At 39.9% G+C, this 16,970-nt stretch overlaps 1 protein-coding gene across 2 annotated transcripts in view; it reads left to right on the plus strand.

The window, feature by feature from the left end:
* The window catches only part of VPS13B (vacuolar protein sorting 13 homolog B), a 1,502,642-nt gene that overhangs the window by 1,293,420 nt on the left and 192,252 nt on the right, over positions 1 to 16,970 (plus strand). For both annotated transcript variants that reach the window (XM_082257852.1, XM_082257851.1), the window contains exon 40: positions 13,853 to 14,049. In XM_082257852.1, coding sequence (XP_082113978.1) covers positions 13,853 to 14,049 — 197 coding nt within the window. The remainder of the gene's footprint in view (positions 1 to 13,852; positions 14,050 to 16,970) is intronic.

A 16,970-nucleotide genomic window follows, 5' to 3' on the forward strand; every position in this document is an offset into this window, starting at 1 on the left:
AGGAGGGATGTGTTGGAGCTGGAGAGAGTCCAGAGAAGGGCAACTAAACTGATTAGGGGATTGGAGGACCTTAATTATGAAGAGCGTCTGCAATCGCTTGATTTATTCTCCCTGGAGAAGAGACGCCTGAGGGGGGACATGATAGCAATTTACAAATATCTCAATGGGGATCTCAGCTTAGAAAAAAAGCTGTTCAATCGAAGGGATTGCACGATCACTCGAGGGCATACATTGCGATTAGAGGAGAAGCATTTTAACCTCAGGCAACGTGGGGGGTTCTTTACTGTGAGGGCTACAAGATTGTGGAATTCTCTACCACAAGAGGTGGTTTCTGCGGGAAGTATGGTGGCTTTCAAAAGACTCTTAGACGTACATCTCAAGGATCAGAACATTCAGGGCTATGTGAGATGATTACAGCCACACACACCTACACAGGTTGAACTGGATGGACTATTGTCTTTATTCAACCTCATCTACTATGTAACTATGTAAGTTATCCATAAGTTGACCTCAAATGTTGTCCAGTTTACTAAAAGCTACTGACTGTAGTACACGCCTTTTTTTATATTTCAATAGTTTTTATTATTTTTCACAAAAAGGAAAATACAACAAGACTTTTCTGATAGCAAAGTATACAGGTGTACGATGAAACAATAAAAAAATAAAATATTTGTTTAGAACAATCAAAGAATTGCTTAAGAGCAAAATATAGAAAATACACAGCCAAGTCAAGCATAATGCTCTTGGTGGTCCGCTACAGTGTGAGGTGTCATTCCTAGGGGTGACCCTGTCTGGAGTCGAGGAATTCATGGAGGGCTAACTGCAAAATCTCATGAAAAATAGGTACACATCTTTTATTAAGCTAGAATACAAGTGGATATTCACAATAAAATTATTAGTAGCAGTTGAAATATACATCAATAAAGCTGAAGTTTAGTTTTAAAAAAAAATAAAAAATGATTTCTTTACAACTCTAGGTACATTACTTACCTGTAATGAAATATTCCCTATAATGTGCAGGGAGTTGGATTCTATGGAAATCTTCACTGCAGGGCAGCCCTGTCTTCTTCCTGCTGTTGAACTTCCAGTGCTGTTGGGGTTAACAACATAGCGGAAGAGTTTGATCAATCACAGTATTCCCTCATCGATTCACAAGTCTTGTTACAGGCAGTGTATTCAGCGAGAATGAAGGAGACTGCAGGAAGAGTCATGTTCCTTTTGAATTAAAGTGATATTAAACCCAAACCAAAAATGTAATACATTGCAGATTACCAATCTTTAGATGTGGTGGCTGCATTGGTTTTCCTTTTTTTTTTTTTTAAGCCTTTTTCCTTCTGTTTTCACCTGTTGATTTGGCCAATAACAAACCTCCTGCATTAGATTACCTCCACTCTGAATAAAGGAGTACAGGGGGCACCTTTGGACTGCAGCATTGTCAGTCTGGGGGGAGGGGGGATAAATGGTAGTTTTAAATGTACAAGCATTTTTAACTACGCTAATAAATTGAACCCAGAGAAAAAAGAAAAAAAGACTCCAGCTAACACTTTATAATCGGTTACAGTATAACATTTTTACATTTAGGGGTAAAGATTGTACATAAGAAAAAAAAAATCTTATCATTGTAGGCACCCCTGTCAGTGTTAAATGGCTTGTCTCATCCCTGTAAACTGATACATCTAGAGGAGAGCAGGTTCTTTTGAAAAGCAACAGACTTGCTGGCTTGATCACAAGATGAAAATAGGACAAAGAAATGCTAAAAAAAGAAAACCAATGCAGCCTTCACATCCAAGAATTGGTTAATGGCATTTTAATTAAAGGGTAACTCCACATTTGTGGGGGGGGGGCAAATAAAGAAAAAACAATATAGCTTATGCAATTGGGACACAAATTATTTTGTAATTGAATATTGTTAAAAATCACCTTTCCTTTTGGCTACCTGGAGGTGTTCTGTACACAGAATGTATACTGACTTTTATCCTAGGGGCACTTTCACACTAATGCAGTGCTGTTTTCCCACAACACGTGTGCATTGCAGTGTACCCGCGTGTTTTGTGCGGGTTACCTGGCATTGTAATAGATTCCTATTACACTGGCAGTTTTGGTTCGTTTTCTGAAAGCAAAACCACCAGATGTAATAGAAGTCTATGGAAAAGCACAGGTAGCCTCCACAAAACACAATTTACTGGAAAAACAAATAGTCTGTGCACTGCAAGTGCAGTTGCTCTAGATCTGAGGGGAACATGCAAGGAAAATAAAAAAGAGCATTTTTGCTTGCTTTCCTTCATTTTAGAGCTTCCCCTCCGTTCTAGCGCCACTGCCCTTGCAGTGCACAGTATATTTGCCTTTTGTAAATCAACCTTTATCTGTTGACCTCGTAATTTTTTTTTTTATTTCAATTTCTGCAGGCTGCCTATATATGAGTGGTGAGCAGAAATAGATCCTTGCCTCAGCCAACATTCTGTTGTGTTAAAATTTTGTCTATTTCTATGGAGAAAACAAACAGATCGCTAAACATAGACTGCCCAATATGTCTGTAAATGTCAGCATTTAATCAAAAGCGCTCTGTTTTCATCACGTTCACAAATTCTTGCTATCACTTTCCAGCTTACCTCGGTTCACATCAGTGCGATGGCAGACATTGCATGTAATTCGGAGCGCACGGCTCTGAAAATCACATGTGATGTCTGTGCAAAGCTGATTCAGCCATACAGATAGTATGGCTGAATTCACATCTGATTCGGCACAAACACGCAAGGAACCCTTTTTTTGGTCCGAACCAGAATCGGATCGCATGGTGGTTCACACTTATGCGATCCGATTCATGTCCGAATGTCAGTTCGCACTGCGATATGTGAACTGATTTTGGGGTGTTCTTAATATGTGATATCGACTATCGTGCTGCGGGCATGGGCGATAGTCACATCCCCGAAGATACGCATTAGGCAGGGAGAAGTCGGGACTCGGGAGGACTCACAGTGGTTGTAGCAGAACAGAGCCGACATCCGTCCCACACGTTCAGTCTGCCTGCCTGCAGCTAGCCTAGTTCTCCAGCTGATGGTAATATGATCCTAGAGTGAGGAGCTCAGCTCCTCCCTGTAACCAATCAGCGGCCCCCAGCACACTGACACTGAAGAACTGGAAACAAGCTTGTATTGTAACAGTTCAGAGTAAAGAGTTGAGTCAGTTCACTGAGTAGTTCAGTACACCGTAGAACGTGTGGGACTGGACGGATGTCATGTCAGGCTGTGTTCTTCTACCTCCTGTCACCACTGTGAGTCCCGACTGTGCCTAATCCACACTGACTGTCACTGTCAATCCCTACAATAACATTAACCCTGGCCTGCCCTGGCTGGATGGTGCAATATGCAATTACAATCAGAAGAAGGCTGTGCTGCTGCAATACTTCCATGATTTCCTCTCAATATCGCAATATATATAGTTGAAAAAAAAATACCGCAATGTACTTTTTTTCCAATATCGTGCAGCCCTAATTAACACCCCCAGCAATTTGCATATGGCAGTATGAACTGCCTGCGCTGGGAATGCTATGCGGGAACCCGCAGTAGATTCGCAGGATTCCCGCATCGCATAAGTGTGAACCGGGACTAAGACTTGGCTTAGCAAACAACGCTTACATCAGCAGACTCGCATGCAAATGTTGGGTAATATACCTTCAACCCTTTTCAAATAGGGTTCTATATAAAATATAGTTTTGTTTATTTTGTTGGTGATTTAAGCCTTCCATGCAGAGCATGTCACAGCCTTAAAAAGACAACATATTTTTCAAAAATATCTAGCTGTTTTGGTTACACGACTTCTGAAAAAACTTCTATAGCAGAATTCCCTGTTTTTCTTTCTTTGCTGAGCAGTCATGACATACTGAAAGGTGAATTAAAAATGACAAAGGTCAAAGAGTGTGATTTTGTAAGTAAGCCTCTGCTCTACTAAATTCATGTCTTCTAAACCAAGTCCTGTCATCACTCCTTCCCTCCAATAAGATTTTAACTAAAGATATGAGCTACTTGAACTACAACAAGAAAGTAACACGAGGTTTTTGTATGTCCTGCATTGCAAAAGTACGATTGAAGGGAAAATAAATGTTTAAACACACACAGTGCTTGATTTGGTGTTGAAGGTAAGCATTTTACTTTGTTTACTGAGCATGTAGACCTTCTATATATAAATATGTTGCTCGTAGTTGTTTTTAGTGCCTAGATTTTAGCAAAGTTTATTACCACTCACGAATCAAACTGGTTTAGTACATAGTCAGGTTTAAAAAAAGACACAAGTCCATCTGGCTCAACCAATAAAAAAGAACTGATGCCCAAAACTGCATATTCCAGATGAGGTCTTACTGATGATTTGTACAGGGGCAAAATGATATCTGTCTCTCTGGAGTCCATGCTTCTGGTAATACAAGAAAGGACTTTGCTTGCTTTGGAAACTGCAGCTTGGCATTGCATGCTATTATTAAGCTTAGGATCTAACAGAACACCCAGATCCTTCTCCGCTATGGATTCCCCCAGTTCTACTCCCCCTAGTATGTATGATGTATGCATATTCTTAGCCCCCAAATGCATAACTTTACATTTATCAACATTAAACCTCATTTGCCACATAGTTGACCAATGAAACAGTGCATTGAGGTCAGCTTGTAAGTTGGAGACATCCTGTAAAGAAGTTATTCCACTGCAAAGCTTGGTGTCATCTGCAAAGACTGAAATGGTATTTTTAATTTCCAGACCCTATATCATTTATAAAGGTATTAAAAAGTAAGAGTCCCAACACTGAACCTTGGGGTACACCACTGATAACCTTAGACCATTCAGAGTAAGAATCATTAACCACTACTCTCTGAAGTCTATCTTTTAGCCATTTTCTATCCATTTACAAACTGATCTTTCCAAGCCTGTAGACTTTACCTTACACATTAACTGTGTATTGGGAACTGTGTCAAACGCTTTTAAAAAATCCAAGTATATTACATGCACAGCCATTCTCTGTCCAAGATTTTACTTACTTCCTCATAAAAAGAAATCAGGTAGTAATCCATAGCATAGCTTACAAGGATTACAAGATCCTGCACTCCTTTTTTCATTTTTATTCAAGGACATCTCCTAGTAAAAGCAGCAAAAGAATACATAAAGGGAAAATCAGTCTTGTCCAGTGTCCATCGCTATTCTGATACAAAGTTTGCAGCTGACTCTTCTCACCCAGTTTTCAGTGGACTTGAACTGACACCTAGTCGTGCTCTGGGATGAAGGAATATCTTCCCTGTCTATATGGTCCCATAAAGTGCAATGTGTATCTAATGCTCGTTTATGCTTCCCTGTTATGGCCGTATATTACCCATATATTTTGCTCTTTTCTAAGTGGCTTATGCACCCTTGCTCTTGTGTGATTAATCACTTTAGATAGAAAATTTCATGAGCTTTGGGATGTAATCACTTTTGCTTCTCCACCCAGCAGCACTCCTATATTTGTTGCTGCATATTGTTTATTTCGTTTATGCTCTTTGTGAGCTTTGGGCTGCTGTTGGTGGCTATTAGGCATGAGTGACATAACTTGGCCAAGTCCGGACTCTTTTTACATTTTAAATTGACAAAGTCATTTTTATGTTGTGAGTGGAGGGGTATATCTAGCTTTTTGCTGTATATTTTTTTTCTATATATCGTAGTTCCTAAAAAAGTAAGCTTTTTTACAGTGGTATAATATTGTGGTCGTTTTATATTTACATTTAGTACCCACTTTTTTTTCTTGGGGTCCTTCCCCCTAATTTGTTCCTGTCCAGTGGCTGTTCGACACTGGCATTTGTGTTTTTTTCCTATCTGTGAAGATGAGGTTGTTTTTAGGTTTTTATATTGCTATGATGTTTCTACCAGAATAAGCTCATTATTATAATTTGGTTTGAGCACAGGATCTTGTTTCCTCATTTATGCTAAAACTTATACAGTCTGAATACTTTGTAAATTTGGATCTTCATCAGAAATATATTGAACTGATCATACAGATATCATCACCACTAAGCTAGAATACATTTTTCATGAAGTTTGCGAGATCAAATTTTTGGAGATGGAAGTCAAAGGAAGGTTCCAACACCTGAGAGGCTTTGATTGCTGGAGTTATGTGTTGTTCTAAAGACTAAGCGATATGCCTGACAGGTGCTTCTTACAAAACAACCAAGAAACCTACAAAGATAATAAAATAAAGCTTTCTACACAGGCTAGGGTTGGAGATCGTTTTATATAGCCGATTACTGACTCTAGCAGGAATCCTTTGTTTTCTTTCACCACAGAGATCTGTTTGTCATTTACTTCTATTTATTTAGCTTGGTGCGTACAATAGCTATTGGAATAAGTTTTGACATGCGACTTTTGTCAGCTCTGAATTACCCTCAGCAGAACCGATAAAGATCAGTGTTATATTAAAAATGCTTGTGCCGAGTTACAGCTGTGTTTGCCAAGATTCCCCTCTCGTCTCAAAGACATGTGGACGTTTTGTTTTGCTTTAGTTGAATACATGGAAGAGTTGTGTTCGAAGGGATCTGGCTTCAGAACAGAAAAAAGAGAAGAAACACTTGCTCAACGTGTAAGCAGTTTATCCATCTTTCAGGAAGCCAGGCTTATAATCCCAGCATGAACTGCTGTCCTGCACCTAATACAAAATGATATTGTGCTCTGCCTCCACTTCTCTTAGGTGGCCTTTTTGAGAGAGATAACATGCTCACACTTCCTGTCTTCTCTGTACATCTAGTTGTACGGTAGTTGTTCCTGGAACAAGAACGATGTTCTCTCCAAGGCAAGCCCACCCTGAGAGAGCCACAATCTAAAGACGATTTACGTTCTTGATAGAAGGAAGGTTATTAATAAAAGCAATAACAAAACCGGTGACCTCCTCCAGGAATATGCTGCTGAGTTCTCCTAAACAATCCAGCTGTGTGTGCCTTTACATATTTACTCTGATCAGAGTCTTCCTTGATCTTTGAACAGGTGGCGGAATCTTGGCACATTTAGACAGAGTTATTATCAGTTGGTTCATTGTTACTTGTGTTATGACAAACTGCAGTCTGCAGCCTTGCTACTTTTCTCCCTGACCTTTGTGGTGAAAAGATCTTCCTAAAACAGTTACAGTTATACATTTTTTTTATTGCTAGCAATGTGACCCACTGAACGTAGGTTTACGAAGACAAATACAGTCAATTGTAGCATCATGATAAATGTATTTTTAGAAGTTACACCCATAATTAGTCCCGGTGCTTATAAAACAAAGAGCATTATGTGAGTCAATATTTTTGGAATTAGTTGTGGTTTAATGTGATTAAGTTTAGTTGTCACTGGGGACCATATTAGAAACATCTTCTGTGAAAAAGGTGACTGTTCTTCACAGTAAGTTCATTATATACAATTTAAAAAAATTAATTTCTCTTTCTCTCTGTTTTTGTGGCACTAAAGCTCTTCTATGGCCATTGGCTTCTGCCATTTATTTTCCACTCTGCCTTTTTCTTTGTGTTGGATTTCCCTATCTTGGGATGCACAACCGAGGCCTTCTCCAACTTCCAGCCTGGAGAACCTTTGGTTTTGTGGATTGTTTTCTTATGTGGAAAACATTTTCGCAAGTGGTTCAACTTTTGTTATTTTCCCCTTCTACGCCATGGATACTTTTGTTCCATATCTCCTTCCAACTGTGTCAGGATCCAATTAGAAAACATTGTACCTAATTGGCATCTCCATACTCCTTCTTAGAGTATCAATGGATCGACTTGTGTACAACCAGGGTGCCCATACATGGATCGCAATTCAGCCGCTTCCTACTAAAGCTGCAGTTTTAAGATTTGTAAATCTTAAGGGGAAAAAAAGTGTTTTATATAATCTTTAAACAGGTAGCTAAATGCTGTTTGGTGTATGTTATTATAAAGAAGGAAAACATTTTCCAAAAGCAGCAACTCAACTGTGAGATAGACACAGTGAATATATACAACAGAAAATAACTGCGCTAGCGCATATATTATGTAGCATATATTGAATATATCCATAAACCATACATTTACTAAGAAAAAGAATGCTCTAAAAAAAATATTCCATCCAGGTGAGTACACCAGTACAGAAATGATGAAAAAAAGAACAAAACAATAAGAATAAATATGTTAAGTCAAAATTTGTCCTGTGCTATTGACACCCGAGTGTGACAACTTGAGTCTTGCAATTTGATTTCCGATTAGGGCTACAGCTGTGATTGCATATTGCTTGCTGAATCCAAGTTCAGTGCAATTTGTGCGTCTTGGGATTTGCCACTTCTTCTCTTTTCAAGGCCCTGACTGGGTTTAAGCTGCAGGCTTTTCTTGACCTTTTGAGGTCTCTGCAAGCTGATAAGCAGGCAGTCTTTACGGTAGAGGATTTATTCCTCTATATGGGTTCCTCTATATGTGGATGGCATTTAGCATTATATTCATATATTGTATGTTCATGCATTGCTCTATTTTATTGTGATGTCTATCACCTTTTTATATGCATTGTATACTCAATAAACTTTATACTTTTTTATACTTCTCTACCTGTTCACTGCCTCCAAAGTCCCATGGGGAAGTTCTATTTTCTTTTTATCTATGGTGCAGAACTTCTGTCTATAAATATATATATATCCTTCTCTTTTTTTAATAGGCTTCACTTTGCAAGGGAAATTGCCCTATAGGCTTAGTGAATGAAGTGAACTATCATACAATCATGCAATTATTTATTCATTAATTTTCATTTTCCTTGTACATGATTGGGTATTCTTTACAAAGTGAAACTTAATCACATTCACTAAGCTTTGGGGGCAGATTCCCTTTCAAAGTACAATTTCCCACTTTGCCAATCTTGTGACACTTCTGGTCAGTCTCATTAGATGTCCAGTCTTGTCTTTTCAATCTTCTTTCACTCAGCTCTGTCATGTTGCAAACGGTACCTGGAAGCTGAACCATTTACACATACTTGGCTGTCCAAATATAGATTTTGTGTTGCTGGGTTTTACTAAGGAACCCCCCTCGTTATGCTCAGTAGTTTTATCAGTGGGCTGCCATATAGATGGCACTGCATCAGTTCTTCCTCTCATGTATAGCTGATTTCCATGGCAGAAGAAATAGCAGAATATATACTCTTCTGTTAACAGTACCGCCGTGTTTTCAAAACACCAACCATCTTTGAAAATCCAACCACTTCCTTTCAGAATCTATGCCATTCTTACAAAATCAGAACATTTGGGATGCAAGATTTGTCATTAATGTAAACTGGCAGTGTTATGATGTTGTATTGAATGATAAGCAATAGATTACAGGGATGCCTGGGTTCATTCAGAAGTCACACAAGTGATTACAAACTCCAGCTACACTATTTTTTTAAACAATATACTTCAAGAGCTACTGCATTTTTGTTTAATAGTCCACACATTGGATGAGAAATCCATAGGTCATAATATGCATTCTATCTATAATCGGTATATATGCAGTATCTGTTATTGTTTTTTTTTTTTTTTTTTGTCTTGTACAAGAAGTTTTTGGTTCAGGCCATCTGATTTTTGTCATTCTGAAAATGCTGACAAATCTCTCAACTGACTCCCAGCCAACACTCAGGACACCAGATAGATAGTTCTGGATTTCATCTCCCGTGTTGAGTAAGTCATCACTTTTCACATAGCACACAGTACATGTGTACAGCAGTCCTTACGACTCATCTGTGTTATTAAATGATCATAAATCTCAGCTTGAGGCTATTTATCTGCATCTGCTTTTTGCATAGGAATTAAATAATGATCAGGAATAAAAATTTCAGCCCGTCATTTTAACCACTTAAGCCCCGGAGGATTTGGCTGCTAAAGGACCAGGGGTTTTTTTGCGATTTTTTACTGCGTGACTTTAACGGACAATTGCGCGGTCGTGCGACGCTGTACCTAAACGAATTTGACGTCCTTTTTTTCCCACAAACAGAGCTTTCTTTTGGTGGTATTTGATCACCTGTGCGATTTTTTGATCACGCGCTATAAACAAAAAAAGAGCGTAAATTTTGCAAAAATAACAATATTTTTCACATTTTTTTATATGAAATTCCCCAAAAAAAAAAGTAAAAATCAAAATTTTTTAACATTTTTCGGCCAATTTGTTTTATGCTACCTATGTTTGGTAAAAAAAATCGCAAAAAGCGTATTTTGATTGGTTTGCGCAAAAGTTATCGCGTTTACTAACAAAGAGAAAGATTTTTGTCATTTTTGGTGTTTTTTTTTTTTAACGCGTAATGGCGGCGATCTGCGATTTTTTTTTTCGGTACTGCGACATTGCGGCGGACAGATCGGAACCCTTGACTGACATTTTTGACACTTTTGGGGTTACCAGTGACATTACTGCAGTAATCAGTGCTATACATATGCACTGTTACTGCAAAAATGACACTGGCAGGAAGGGGTTAACTTTATTGGACAGGGAGGGGTTAAGTGTGTCCTAGGGGCGTGCTTTCTACTGTGTAGGGACATTGCTATTGGTGTAAAAGCAAAGATCAACCGTTCTACATAGAACGGTCAGATCTTTACTTTTACACAGGGAGAACTGACAGGCAGCTTGTTTACACAAGCTGCTCTGTCTTTCTCCCTTCACAGGAGCGATCGCAGTGTGACTGGCGGACATCGAGTCCGCCGGTCACACGCACTGACTTGCCTGTGAACGAGCCGCTATAGGCTCGCAAGTCAGTGACAGGCGAGTGACGTACCGATACGTCACTCTGCCTGGCCGGGGCTGACCGCCGCAGTATATAGTCGTGCGGCGGTCGGCAACCGGTTAAAGCTGAACTCCAGCTTTTCCTCCCCAAAACAACAGATGCATTGTGCATGTAAATGGATCACAACCACACTGTCATTTTATCTGTATCTTACTGTAATTAGCAAGTTTGTCTGTCTGTGATGCCACTACTTCTCCTAGCTGAATTTCAAAGTTCTCTAACTTACTGTTTACGTCCTTTACCAGTCCTGATACTATGTCTCCCATCATGCTTTGAGCCTCTGTAGTTTCAGGGAAGCCTATGGGATTCACTTGTAGCAGTTCTGGGAGTTGAAGTGGGTGGGTCTGAATGCAGATCACTCTTCAGTCTGAAAAGCAGGTGTAAATGTGTAATTCCTGTCTTGCAGCATGCCAAAGAATAATGGCTTACTTCAAGTCTTCAGAGGAAGAGCTATGGGAGGTTGTCATGAAGGAGTTTTTTTCATATGTAAATGAATCAAATCACAGATAGCAGTGCTCTGGGAGGGTGGGATCTGAGGGGTGGCACTCTCCTCATTCATACTGGTCAGCATATTTAACTGGGGAGGATTCAATTCTAATTGTGATATATTCAATCCTGTCCAGCAGCAGCACAGCTAGCTATCAGAAGAGGCTGTGTATGAAGGTGTTTCATTCTTGAATAATGCTGTGATCTGTGAGGTGGGACTTGGGAGGATTGTACTCCTCCTGTAGGTGTGACTGGGCAGGACTGAATTTTAATTAGGATGTATTCCATCCCACCCACCATCAGAGCTTTGAAGGAAGTTACATCGTTTGCAGACTCTGAAAGACTACCGAGGGGTGTTCTAGGCTAGAGATTAAGCATGAAGTAGCTATAAAGCCCTCAGTCTACATCCAGACTATACCGAGTGTCACATGGTATAAAGTCTGAACTAAATGCACAATATCAGAGGATCTTCAGACAACAGAAAAACATGGTACAGAGATATGATCTATACTGGGACTGATCATTCCATTTGCTTCTAATGAAAAGAAAGCTGGAGTTCAGCTTTACACAATATCTAGATAAGCAACATTATATGTTAAAATGAGCAACTGTTCAAATAAGTAAATCGATTCAATTATCATTCTGCCTTCTCTAGTTGCAGTTGGTTAGCAACTCCCCTGTGCCTAACAACCTCTACTATGTCATTCTAAAGAGTACAACATGCTTACCATATGGGTGCTAGAAGTAATTTTTCTGATGGTTCAGACATACATGTCCAGCTATATGGTACACTGTATTTGCATCCGGGGCTGGTTCTCACCCAAATCAAATACAGGGGTGTGTGTTAAAGCTTGTGATTTGAAATGTGTTTTTGATGTTATGCAGTGTTTCTTCAAATACATTTGGATTGCAACAGTGTAAATATGTCAAAACAGATTTTTAAAAAAATGTATTAATGTTTTTTTGTTTCTACACTGGAGAGATTTTGCTCTTGTTTTCTGTTACAGCAAAGTACAGAAAGAGAGTAAAAAATTCTCCAATGGGCAAAAAAGTAATAAAAAAAATGAAGAAAGTAATATGTACAGCAAGTTCCAAGCCTGCCCCCACCTATGGTAATATCCCCTTACCTATAGAAATATAATGCTTTGTATCATTCATGATTATTTAAACTGTTATGAGATGTGAGAACCTCTCATTCACAAATAGACACATTAGACCAGTGGTGGCCAACCTGAAAGTTATGGAGGGCCTAAAATGCGGCTCTCAACATCTCCAGAGGGCCATACAATAGCAGCACATTTTTGCGCCTCAGTGCTCCAAAATTTTGGTCCTTCTTCATTTTTTGAATTGTATCACAATGCTGTTGGAGTACAATAGCTCCCAGAATTGGTATTAGTGAGTGTAATATTACCCCCCAGCATTGTCGTCAGTGAGTGCAATAATAAATTCCAGCTTTGGTGTCAGTGAGTGCAATAACCACCAGCATCAATGTCAGTGAGCGAAATAATAAACCCCTGGACTGGTTTCAGTCACTGGTCACTGGCAGTGGTATTTAACCTCCTCCCAACATTGTCATTGCTGGTAGTGATATTTAACCTCCCTCCCTGCATTGTGGTGAGTGACAGCAAAAGTTAACCCCCCCTCTCTGCATTGTGGTCAGTGGCAGTGAAAGTTAACCCCCCTCCCTGCATTGTGGCCATGGCAGTTAAAGTTAACCCCCTCCCTGCATTATTGCCATGGCAGTAAAAGTTAACCCTCCCCCAGGGCATTGTGGTCAGTAGCAGTGAAAGTTAACCCCAACTCCCTGTTAGTGATCACTTACCCATCAAGCGCTCCTTCGCCGCTCTCTCCCCCTAGGCTGAGATTTTGCTTGTACTGTGGGTGAAGGTAACAATCTCTCTTATTCAGTTTCAGGTGCTGGAGAACAGAGCACATCCCAGCAACCTGCTGCCACTCCACTTCCTGTAAAGTGCCTAGTAGTCCACTGGCCACATACAGAGCAGAGGGCTGATGTGCCATGTGTTGGGCACCAGGGCATTAGACAGAGATGTCTTAGTGATTGTCATAGGCGTGCGCAAAGGATGTGCCTGGACACACCCTAATCAACTTGTGCGCATTAGCTTTATCACTCCGTGTAGCTGCAGGGAGATGGGAAAAATCTCCCTCTTAGCGACTCTGACATATCTTCTCTTTCACTTTGCCAGGAGGGAGATCCATCTGCCAGGACCATATATTTAAACACACAAACGCATGTGTGTTTACACTTTGGGGTGCACACCCGATTGCTATAGGCTGCACACACTTATGGTTATTGGTATCTATTGGTTATTTGAAGCTTTATACGCAAAGGAACACAATGGGATAGTTTGTCGTACTTTTTTGATGAGCTAAATTATGTTTTAGAGCCCCTTTGATTTCACTTCTTGCTTTGTTAAATATATTCCATTATGAGTCATCTAGCCTTTCTGACTCACTTCTAAATAATAATTTCTATCTATGGGTATTTTTCATACTTATTTGAAATACACTGAGGTCTTTTAAGGCAAGTTGTGCATGTTAGTAAGTTTTCTTGCATGTAAAATTTTAATGCATTAATATATCTGAAGCTGTCTTTGCTTTTATAGATTCCATGTAGCCTTGAGTACTGGGATGAACTCCAGCGGTCGTTTGTTGCCTTCCGTGAGTTCAGTTTGTCCGAGAGCAAACCATGTGAGCTTCAGCTGCCCAGCATCTCCACGGTCAGTGACCAGAAGGAATTGGTAGCTTCAGACCTTTGGCGAATTGTATTGAATGGCAATGTCAGTGCCATGGATGATCAGAGGTAAATCCTGTTCCATTATTGATCTTAACAGTGCAAGCTACACTAGTAAAAATAAGGTAGAACTATAGGCAAAACTTTTTTTGTCATTTTGGATAGAGTAAGGGAGGGTTATAACTCCAGGGGCACAGAGGGTAATAAAAACTGACAAGCATTATAATCCTTCTCCACTCTATCCAAAACTGAAAAATTGCCTTTAGTTATACTTTTTGTTTTTCATTGTGTGATCTTTTAAATACCATTTTCTGGGAATAATTTGTAATTGTATAAGCCATATTTGCTCATTATTTACTCCAGGCTTTGTATCCTGCTTTGCAGTATGACACATTGACCATACTTTCCATCTCCTTCCAACAGCCCAAGTATTTGCCTCTCCCAATCCACTAAAAGCAAGCATTCCCTTTGTAGCTCGGTGACTGCAGAAATACACAGAGCTCCCTGTAGTGGCTAATCTACATATTGCTATAATTAATATGTTGTAAAAATGTAAAATGAGAATCACATATTACTTCACATTGATCCTGTTTCTTTGCTCATGCAACAGGTTCACATTAATGGCAGCCAAATCAGCAGCTGATACTTCTTTTTTTTATTCCCTGCTGCTTTGTTTAGGTGCCACAAGCACATAAAATTAGCCAGTACTTCTTGTATGGAGAGCATGTGACATGCTCGCCTTCTTCCCAGGTAATAGCACCAGTGCTTGTTAACTTGCTGTGCGTACCACCCTTCATTTGGGGGATCAGCATAATGTTATATGAGTTTTTAGAGCTCATGCAGCTGCTAATCTGTTGTTTGAGGACAGAGCATTTTTCCTTTGAGAAGGACTTAACTACTGGGTGGCCCTTGCTCAATGCAGATGATCCACATTCACAGAGATACCACTGGAAGAGTTAGAGGTATACTGTATTTCCCTTTGGAGATTTCACTCAAATCAATTGAATTCTCTTCTTAGATACTGATTTGGCCCTCTGTCTTGAGTTGGCATTCACTCTGTTATTTCAAAACATATCTGAATGTTTCCACTGATGGCATAGGTCCTTGCACTATGGAGCAGTTGGAGCAAATGTCTTAGAGCCTAATGCAGTGATGGTCTAACACAAGCCTCTAAATTTGTGTCCCGCATAGGACTGATATCTGTACAAATGTGTAAGGCCCTCTGGATACATGCGTGAAACGCTTTTGAGAAGAACTTGTCTTTCCTTCAAGAGACTTTGGGGTTGATTTATTAAAACTGGAGAGTGAAATGTCTGGTGCAGCTGTACATGGTAGCCAATCAGCTTCCAACTTCAGCTTGTTCAGTTAAGCTTTGACAAAACAAACCTGGAAGCTGATTGGTTTACATGCAGAGCTGCACCAGATTTTGCCAGCACCAGAATTTTAGTAAATCAACCCCTTTGTCTTTTTGTGCCACCTTTAGCAGTGCATACTTTAAATCTTACTCCTGCTCAGACCGTAGTTCTTGAAGCCATGGGTCTGCTAATGCCTCTGCTCCCATAACTACAAACGGGGGGACTGTTCACATATATTAATGGGTCCCCAGATATTGGTCCTCCTTGACTTTGGATTGTCATGATATACCCCCTTTAGCACATAAGCTAATTACTTGGAGATGGCATCTATAGTATTTCAGCTGCCCCGCAGCATGTTTTCTGTGCTACTACATGTAGCTGTGTCTTTACTCCGATCTCCCCAGGTTTCTTGCATTTTCGGACCCCCTGTTTCTGTCTTGACAGGAACTTGCTGTTAGGAGGTACAGATTCAGTTGTGACTAATTCACACAGCTCCCTCCCCTAGCAGGGTCCTGACCCTTCAGTGTCCCTTAAGGGCACTGGTAGCTGACAACACTGAACCCTTTTATTTGTCTTAGTGTTTTTTTCTTGGCATTCCTATTTTTAAACTCTTAGATGACCTTCTTTGAAAATGGTCAGTTTGTTGGACTCTGATAGCCAGAATTCTCTCAAAGGGCCCAACTCCTGCAAGTTTACACAAGCTGAAGCTTTACATATGTCTAGTGTTGGTAGCTATCGATCACCAATGAGTGAAGCTGACCAGCTTCGATCCTCACCAAACACTCTGCAACCTCCAGGTTAGTGGAATCTTCTGTAGTCACTGTACCCTACCCTGCTTCCCATTTTGAGGCTAGTGGGGTACTTGGGGGGCTTGCCCCCCTGACATTGCCTCTCTTTCTTTTGTTGACCTGTGCTGTTCCTTAGTTTCTACCTTGATATTTGGTAGTCTAAACATGAGGCGAAATGTGTAGGCAATTCCTATGGATCTAATGGTCCCTCATATACAGCCCAGTCTCTTAGGGCCAATTGTGGGAGGACTGTCTTAGAAGTCTATGTTTGCTACTTAGGGTTCCACTGTGAGTAGGTCCCTTGACCTGAGCTCTGATAGACATCTACCTGATGTTAAAGAACAAACAGAACATGCACAAACATTGGGTGACACCTTAATGAAACCCTTATTAAAAATAGTAAGGAAGGTATGGTACTCATAAACATTCTTTATAGACTCGCTTTGTCATATTAAATAATATCCAGGAAAAGATCTGTTTAACCCTTACTGCACAGAAGAAATCCCTGTAATAGATTCATCAGAATTCTAATAGAGTCCTTGAAACCGGTCAGTGCTCTTCACACTAAAGATGGGAGCTACATGCTCTCTAACAGGATCCACTGCAGGAATTTCTTCTGTGCAGTGACCAAGTCTCCTGGATGCTTTTTTTATATGACAAAGCAAGTTCTTAAAGAACCTTTGTGAGTGCCATATTTTTCTATTTTAATAAAGGTTTCATGAAGGCGTCAGAGGATGCTTGTGCACTTTCAGTTTTTTCTATAGTGCTTCCACACCCAGGAGAAGGCAGCAAAGCTGGGGTTACTGTGTACCAAGAAGTAACAAAGTTAAGGATGTATATTGTGATT

This window comes from Pelophylax lessonae (genome assembly GCF_965119305.1).
Source record: "Pelophylax lessonae genome assembly, chromosome: 5".
NCBI classification, from domain to species: Eukaryota; Metazoa; Chordata; class Amphibia; order Anura; family Ranidae; genus Pelophylax; species Pelophylax lessonae.